Source organism: Platichthys flesus, chromosome 18 (assembly GCF_949316205.1).
Source record: "Platichthys flesus chromosome 18, fPlaFle2.1, whole genome shotgun sequence".
In the NCBI taxonomy this organism is placed as follows: Eukaryota; Metazoa; Chordata; class Actinopteri; order Pleuronectiformes; family Pleuronectidae; genus Platichthys; species Platichthys flesus.
The window spans coordinates 5661872-5671196 of record NC_084962.1 but is presented as its reverse complement, the minus strand read 5'-3'; the positions used below and the strand labels follow the sequence as shown (position 1 = coordinate 5671196).

The following is a 9325-nucleotide window of genomic DNA, read 5'->3' as shown; positions in this document are numbered from 1 at the left end:
TCCTGTCAAATTCAGATTCACTTCAAAACTTTGTGTTGAAGCATTGAGCATCGGCTAAATGGAGATGATTGAATCAAGGACAAAAATGTAGTTCAGGTTACCATGCTGTCTTTTTTAAATTAATTGTCTTTATTGACACCATTATTATATTCAAAAATCAGTGCTAGATAAAATATATTGTTCCTTGTTTACTGTTTAGATGACGCTGAAGAAGACTCAAGCCTGGAAATGTCTGGAGGTGATCCAGTGGTTTCTTGTACCAGTGGCAGCTGTGATGGCGAGCAGGAGGTGCCCTTTGCCAGCCACACGAGCCAGGAAACATCAATGGACACTGCAGAGAAGCACAAAGGTTGGGGGAGTTCAGTCTTATCAAATCAAACAAAAAATATAAAGAAAAAAAGTTTTTATATTCAGGGTGAAAAAAACTAATATCAATACAGTCTTATCAATCTCTGTTGGTAACACGAGCAAATTTAAATCTAGAGCAAAATAATGTTTTGCTCACTCATAAAACTTCTTCAGAAGCCAAAAGTTATACCATTAAATGACAAGCCTAAATGTTCTTTAATTCCACAGTTTTTTGGTCTTGTTTGCCTAACCCTGTTTTCCCTGAAGTTTTGTTGATGAAGTTAAAAATGTCAGCTAGGTTAATTCAATAAGGAAATGAAATTGCTTTTATTGATTTGTCTTTTCAAATTGACACAGCTACCTCTCATGAATGTACAAATATTCATTTCCCTTTCTCAATAAATTATGGATTGATAGCACACCACCACGAATGCAAAATCATTGTTTGAGGGTAAAACGGCATCAAATAAGACAGAATTAGCGAGTCCTTCCTGGCTGTCTCTGACTGTCCCTTTTACTTTCAGAGCTGCAGGGGATGGATCAGAGGAGGAAAATTTGGTCTCCGTCCTTTTTCGGTTGTCCACCATTGCTTCAGCAACAGTTCCACAGTGAGTTTTATGTTCTATTAGTTGACGAAATAGCACCCCACATTTCCTTGATAAAATCCTTGGGTTATTTGGGGGTCCTATTTATTTGTCAAAATAAAAAAAGCAAGGACTTTTATGGCAGACATTCTGATATATCATTGTTGGTAAAGCCTTGGTGCTGCCGGGATTATATTTTCATTGTACGCACTACTGCCCGCCAGACTATGGGTAAGAGAGATTGATTTTGTTTTTGTGCTTTTTTTTCCATTTAATTACTGTGGTTTAACTGAGGGGCAACAGCAGAACTTCAACTGGTAGAAACACACAATAAAAACATACACAGCACGGCTTTGTAAATAGTGCTAATAAAAGCGGGGAGTGTTTGAATCAGTTATTAACCACACAACTCGTGGTCTCATATTAATTATTTTAAATGACTTTGTAGAGAAACGGGCAGTAAATTCAGAGAGGCAATCATTTGACTCCCTTTGGCAGCATCATCATCAAAAGGCTTGTTGCTTCGTGTTGTGATCAAAAATCAAAGCGCAAACTGCTCTCGATTCTTCAGTCGTGAGACACAGGGGATGCAGCCGGAGAAATGCATCTCATTTTCAAGCACATTGTTTGTATAAAAATTATCAAGATCGTGAAACAAATACATGCAGAGGATTACTACTGCCGGTGCCAGTGGGGAAAGCACAGGTTTGACAACCGAATGAATGATGGCTGGATTCTATTTGGCTTCTTCAGCTTCAGGCTCCTGGTTTTGTTCCTGGTGGTCCACTGTCACACTGACCAGGTTTACATGAACACTAATATTCAGACTATTGATCTCATTCAGAATAATCCTTTATTACGATTATTTTTGTTTAGATGTGTTGTGAATGTAATGTTCTAATCATATTTGAGTTCATATGTTATGAGCAAAGTCTAATAATTACCTTCATTATGCCATTACATCCTACGTTATTCTGCCAGTTTTAAACCTCCAACCTGAAATAGCTTAATGCATGACGCTACCATATTTATAACCATTTTGGGTGTTTTCTTTCTAATTATGAAAGCTAGAACTTTCCATCTTGTATACACCAATGGCTTTGTCAAGCAATTGATTTCTGCTGATAGTTAATTTCACAAATTTTTTGTGAAACCTCCAATAGGACTTTATAATGTAATTTAGACTTTAACTGTGTGACAGAGCTGTCTTTGTGACCGGAGATGTGTCTTTTTTGAACAGAATGAAGTAACTAAAACACTCCTGTGAGTGTCATCCAGGACTGCTTCATTAATGTGCTGCTGTTTTGTTTGTCTTAATTATATAAATGTTTTTGTGTGCATGACCCCCAGAGCCGCACAGAAGACTGGAGCCACTTACAACGTGCAAACGTCCGATCCGGGTTGGTCTGTCAAAGAGAGCCAAGACCAAACACCTGCACCATCCCCACCCCTATAAATGACCATCAGAGATTAAATGAAGGTGACGTGTGCATGCATGTTATTGAAGCTCTTAAATGCCTCCTTTGTTGCCATGTTCAAAAGCTCAGATGTTGTTTTCTGATTTTCAGTATATTGTGTATGGTGTTCATGTGCCTCTGCTCTCCCTCGGTGTTTCTGAGTGATTGTTGGTCTTATGCATTTTAACTACAGCTTTACCTTGAGAGGGTTGTCTCCACAAAATGGGCTGTGTCATATGATCATATTTACAGTACTTGGATTCTCACATATTGCTTGCTGAAGTTTTTCCACCTACAATGAGAGCAGATTTTAAACATCCCCTAATATTTATATATATATTATATTTATTGATTTAACTTATTTCCCTCTCTTTCCATTCTCATTGGGTTATACCATACGTGTGTATGTTTTTATACTTCTATTATAAAAGTATATAAAACATTCACAATTATACTCAGGTTTGAATTCAGTGTATTGAAGTCATGGTTAAAGGGCTCAGTATGTTCTGTTGTGTATTATTAAATGGGTTCACATGTAGTGCATGCAGCATATCCTAAAGCAGTTCTGTGGGAGGATAGCTGGAGTTTCAGTTCAAAATGCCCTCTTTGCCCTCAGAATTAAACAATGAAACTGGATATACAATGTTTTTGTTCTTCATGTACACAAAATACAGTATGTAACTATATCCTAAGCAAGACATTGATCTTTGCCCATTTTGTGAGAAACAAGGAGAATTAACTCAATTAATGAACAGCAATGAGTATCAGCTGTTTCTTTCCCAATCCTAATATAATCCCAAGCAGTATATTATTCATTGTTTGTTCTATTAAAAATACACATTTTCTCTTAATCGTCTCATTTTCAACATATTCACGGTGCAGCTAAATGCAGTTTTGGCTGTCATGAAAAACATATTGCAATTTTAGCAATGTCCTGCCAGTACTGTAGCATAGCATAACAATAAGTATTTATATATGTACTATAAATTACACTGAGTTGATGAATTGAACCATGGAATGAGAACCTGTTTCGTCTTTAGGCAGTGGAAGTGACATTTCACGCAAGCTATAACAACATGTTAACAGATGTTTGCCTAACTGCCAGTCACTGCTCCCTAAATGTGAATTTAAATAGGTGTCTTTTTATCCTGAAGTCAGGCTGGGTTTTCTGTACCATGGAAGTCAGGTTGGTTATATTTCAGAATCAGAATAATGTATTAACAACCACACAACTAAGATGGTGGAATTACTTTTGGGTGCAGGTACAGCATGGAAACAGCACAGTGCAGACTGTTCAAATATAGTCATATCATTACTGTTGCAGAGAGTCCTTATGGCTTTGCTTAAAAAAGTATTTTAAAACAGGATGATTTGGTAACCTAGGATCTGTAGCGCCTCTTGGAGGGTGATAGAGGGTTGCATTTGTGGTGTAGTGAGTGACTGTTGAGGCTGCTGTACCAAACTATTATGAATGAGGTGGATATGTTTTCAGTGATGGCTGTGTAGAGGAGGATGGTTGTTTCAGAAAAAACTGTTTTTGATTGGCTTTTTCAAGCCATTTATGTAAATATCTGTGTTTCCCACGGAATTGATTTAGTCTGTGGTGATAGTGAAGGTGCACCTGCACATGCATGCAGTGCGCTTTCACATTTAACAGAACTACAGTGAAGTTCTTGTGTATGAATGAATGGCATTAAATGCTACTCGCATGTGCAAACACAGCTGCAATAAGATCTGGTTGTCTGCATGGACAGTGAAGACTTTATGGAAAGTAGCTTGTTTTTTTTCCATTATGTAACTGTGGTAGAACAATCTAGGTAGTTAATGGGAAACATTTATTTCCATTTAATATTTTGAAAAAACTTTTTTTTTTAATTTGCACCTAAAACTAGTTCTAATTGTCCCCTAATTGAATTTGATCAAAAGAATTAGACCAGTGTTTGAAGCACTGGTGTTCCTTCAGGATTTTGAAAAAATGATTATCTTCATGTCTGATCATTTCCCTGAATCAAAATGTTTTCCACTAAAGTTAATAGTATTTTTTAAGGAAACAGTTTGTGTCAATGACCAAGGTGCCTCAGCCGGCAGAGAGGCAAGTGCAAATCACAAAGAAACCATGCCACGGTATAGCTTTCCAAATAATTGGATTCAGCCGCGACACATTCAATCTGTCCTTTTAATCAGGTAGAGTCTGTGAAGGATGTGGGTGTTGAATTAGATTTTATTTCAGTTGATAATGGCTTCGTCAGTGAAATAGCTGCATATGAACCATATTTGCCTGTCTGTTTGCTGATTTGTTGCAAGGCTTAATATTGTATATAAATCTATATATGTTTATATATACTTTTCTCCCTTAGCTGGAAACATATTCCAATCAGTAAATGGTAATGACTTTTTTATTTTTTATTCCAACAAACTGTTAACTTCTTTATACATTATTCATAAATCAATTTCTACTAATGTAAATGTTCCATTCATTGTTTTTAATGAGGTCACATTTCTGTTTCCTATTGCTAAATTAGCATTTCATCTATTGTTATTTCTTACAGATGAAACAGGAGCCGGTAATCCTTCATTTAGTAACACCTCACTTGAAGTGCAGTGGAGTGTATTAACTTTGCAATACTCTTACATAATTGTCACATTTCCAAATTTAAGCACGTTGAGACATTGCCACATGTATTGTTATCAGGCTGGACAGTTTTACAGTTAATAAACCAGACTGTTATTAGGAAGTCTCCTCTGGTCCAAAAATGTGTTTGGCCTACATACTGTCAGTTAAGTGAAAGTAGACTAATGTGAGCGGCTGCAGATTCCAGATGAAGAAAAATGGTCTATTATAGAATAACAGAAATTACCATTTTTATTTTACTTGATCACACAAAGGACTGTTTTGATTTGTGTAGCAAATGCCTCGAATGTTTATGCGGCTTTCCACTGTTTCAACTACTGAGCAATGCTTTAAGCTTTGAATTTAGCTAAACTGTTAGTTATATGCTCTTGTTAGAGATGTACCATTATGTACATTGATGATCCAATGTTTTTGCAATCGACCAATACTCAGTTGCAAAAATGGAAAATACATAATTAAAATAAAAGTAACTTAAAGGTTCAATGTTTAAAATGTAGTGAAATCTAGTGGTGAATCTGCATGTTGCAGCTGAATACCCCTCACCTCACCCTCCCCTTCCAGACATGAAGGAGAACCTGTGTTAGCCTTCAGTTTTCATAAAAGGTGTTAATTTGTCCAATGTAGACTACTGTAAAAAACATGGCGGCCTCCGTAGAGAGGACCCGCTTTTGATGTAAATATAAAGTATTTCACAAAAGGGGCCTTTCTAGGGTAAAGAAAAGAACAATTCGTACAATTTAGGTGAAACACACTAGTGAAAACATTACTAGGATTATTTTATATTCAATTTCTGCTAATATCCCTTTCACCTAAATCGTACACACTGGACCTTATAATTAAAGGGGTGAAAGATAAAACCCCAAAGAAACACAAACTTTTACTTAAAATGTTATAATAGCTTTCTTTAAACTTCCACCCGCTGCCTCTCTGTGTAACATGAAAGAGATATTTCCGCTTTAGAAACAGCGAGAAGACTTCAAAAGCTCCAGTTGAGCCAGAAGTCCTCTTTTATTTTTATTCTTAAAATATTACTCCTCCCCCTACCTCAAAAGCCTCACAGTGTAATTCACTTTTTGTATTATCAGCTCGCAGTGTAACCCGTATAAAACAATACCTCAAACGAAACTTTTGGTTTTTAATTTCCTCCCCAGCACCAAAATTAAAGGGATTATGCAAGCACACATTTGTTTATCTTCATTAGCAATTAAGAGGGAGGCATTATCCCAGCGTGAGCATCATGGTGATACCTTGAAGATTGAGAACACACATACATCTTCCTCGCTTTATGCCAATACAGATTATTGCATGGCTCCCCTGTATGAAGAATCACAGTGCTCTGTGGTCAGAAACCTTCGAAAACTAGGGGATTATTAACGGGCCCATACAAAATATCTTCAATATCTCAATGTCTTTCTTTCTTTTTTTTTATATACTTTATTTTTAAAGAAACAAAGATACATTGAAACATACATACATACATACATACATACATACATACATACATACATACATACATACATACATACATACATACATGGAACAAAAAGTTGGTCTCTTTTAACTGATGGTACACTGATGGAAGTAAATGTCAATTTACACAGTAACAGATCAGGGATGATCCTGTGAGGTCACAAACACAATCCATTTTTCCCAATACCGCAAAAATGTATCAAACCGTAGATTCAGCGAAAAAGTCATTCTCTCCATATTTTTACATACAATACAATATCTGTCCAGTCAGCCTCTGTTGGGGGTTCGGCCTGTAGCCATTTTCTTGTTACAGCTTTCTTGCTGGCTGCTAACAATATCTTTAACAAATATTTGTCCTGCACCAATAGGTGAGCTGCGATGTTGCCCAAATAGACTGTAGAAAAGGAACAGTCAAATCCATCTCCAAAAACAGTCTGTATTACTTGTATTACCACCTGCCAGTATGGCTGAATAGCTGGGCAGCTCCAGAATATGTGGAAATGATCTGCCAGCTGTTCTCCACATTTCCTCCAACATTGACCCGTTCCTGCCTCACCTGTTTGTGCCCATTTTAATTTGGGGGTTATGAAATATCTAAATAGATTACGCCAACAGAAATCCCTCCAAAGGCCCGAGCTGGTGGATGTGGACTGCACAGAGCACATATTAGTCCTCCTCGTACAAGAGGTTAGTTCCAAAATATAAAGGAATTGTGCATTTTGTGATAAAAGCATGAAATTTGGTACACTTATAGCCAAAGGCATTCTCAAAAGATTTGGATGTGGAGCCATCATGAATTTTCAACATGGCTTATGAATGATGGATTTAATATGATATTTCAGACTTATTTACCATTCATACTACTTGGTAAATGTCTTTTGGATAGTGGAACATTTTCATTGAAAATTCAAAATGGCCGCCAACTGGTTAGATATGGATGATCTCTATGTTTAATTATACATTTATCTTGATGCAGAATTTGATTTGGGAACTTCGGAATTTCTAAGAATCTTCTTTCTATCTCAAAATACTCATGTTAAGCAAGGGAAACCTAGGGTCTATCACAGGGAAGACCAGTCACACTCGCCTTCACAGACACAAAGGGCTGTGCACTGTAAGTGGGATTTTTTGCACTTACACTGCCCAACACAACCTTTCTTGCATTTGCATGAGACAAGTTCATAACTTGACTGGCCTGCATCTGGTAGGCTCGTCCAGAAGGGTTCATAGTCCCCCTCAGGTGACTTTGACCAGCCCAATTCGCACGGTGAAGGTAGTTCTGGTGTTGACACCAGGACTGTACCCCACACGTGCCCTCCTTGGTATACAGCTCTCTTAACATGCTCTTCTAGGGCAGCCTTGGTAGGGGGGATTGTTTGCACATTGTGCCTCTTTGCAAATAACTTCCTCCTTGCCGTATTGATTTCTGTACATGTGCTGGTTCGGTCATAGACTAAGATAACAAACCTCTCAATTGTGGCCATTACCTCCTGTGGTATGTCATCTGGGGCTGAAGACACTTTCAACAGGGCAAGTCTAAGTTCTGGAAGCACAGACCATACAGCCCATGCAGTCTTTTTCCCATGGCCAACAAAGCTTGACACAGTGTCACAACCCGTCAATGCATGGAACACTGGTAGTGCACATGCTTTCTCGGGCCCGAGCCCTGCTGCAATTTCATGGGCTGCCAAATATCGAAAATTCTTACCAGTACCGAAAGCCAACCAAAGCTCATCCTCTGGTTGTAGAGTCTGAGCCACTGCCACAGCCAGCACCACAACATCAGTATCAACTGTTTGAATCATAATTTTGTGGTGGCCGTTTCTTGCTGCATGGGCTACGTGCAATAACATGCGACTATCCGCTTCCTCATGCGTGCAAGGAGCAATCGATGTCCTATCTGGGAGAGGTGGCTTGCTAAGGACTTCCATGTCACTTGTGATGACAAGCTGTTTATCCTCCTGCACAAACCATCTGAGCAGAGCCTCCGAGAGAAAGGCAAACAACTCAGTCTTATTGCTGTCAACTCTAAGAAAGTTTTGCCAGTTCCTGGGAATGGCTGCATCACCTACCACACGTCTCTGAATTCCAGTGCCAAGCTTTGCTCTCGTAGCAGCTTTCAGAGAGTCAGACAAGTAGCGGTCCCACACCAGATCAAGCCTGGACACAGTTTCAAACTTTCTGGTCAGATATGGAATGAAGATCACATGGGCATAGTCATTGAAGGTTTTTACTGAACTTGGTTTCAGCATCTGGATGATGGCTGCCCCATCTACAATGGTGCAGGTAACCTTTGGACTGTCAGAGTATGCACTGTGAACTTGTTCCAGGCATGGAAGCAGATCACTCTTCACTCCCAGTCGGAGACCTCCCCCATCAGAAAGCGCTGGTGGACATGGTTGGTTCTCGTGTCGAAAGAACTCCTCTAGGTTTCCATCTCGGGTCTGGCAAGCAATGAATAACCTTGAAAAGAGCTCCATGTCCTGTTTGAGAGAGACCATTTTCTGTTTCGGTTTTGATACTCTCCTCACGGTTGAAGTACCAAACACCAGAAGCTTATTTCTTGGTATGGTGTTGTCCACTGTCTTTGTTCTCTCAACAAGGCGTTCTTTGGTGAAAGCTTCAAATTGGTGCTCTCCTATCTGCTTCACCTTTCTGACTACCTCAGCAGCTGAAGGTCCAGCAAGTTCCTTTGAGTGGAGAACAATCAGGTCCTTGCTTTCCTCTTCAAATGGATTTCCAAAGTGTTCCATTGCACTGACCAAATATTGTACATCTTTGATGAATGAGACCTGGACACTTGTTGTTTGGTCATGGTGACGTGTGTTATTGTT

General features: G+C 38.6%; 1 protein-coding gene across 1 annotated transcript; it reads left to right on the top strand.

Moving 5' to 3' along the window:
* Positions 1 to 206: 206 nt before the first annotated feature.
* LOC133974010 (RAD51-associated protein 2-like) lies at positions 207 to 2659 on the top strand. Its single transcript, XM_062412102.1, has 3 exons — positions 207 to 349; positions 873 to 956; positions 2283 to 2659. Exons 1-3 carry the CDS (start codon positions 229 to 231, stop codon positions 2390 to 2392), a joined length of 315 nt encoding a protein of 104 aa, XP_062268086.1. The 5' UTR covers positions 207 to 228; the 3' UTR covers positions 2393 to 2659.
* Positions 2660 to 9325: the final 6666 nt, after the last annotated feature.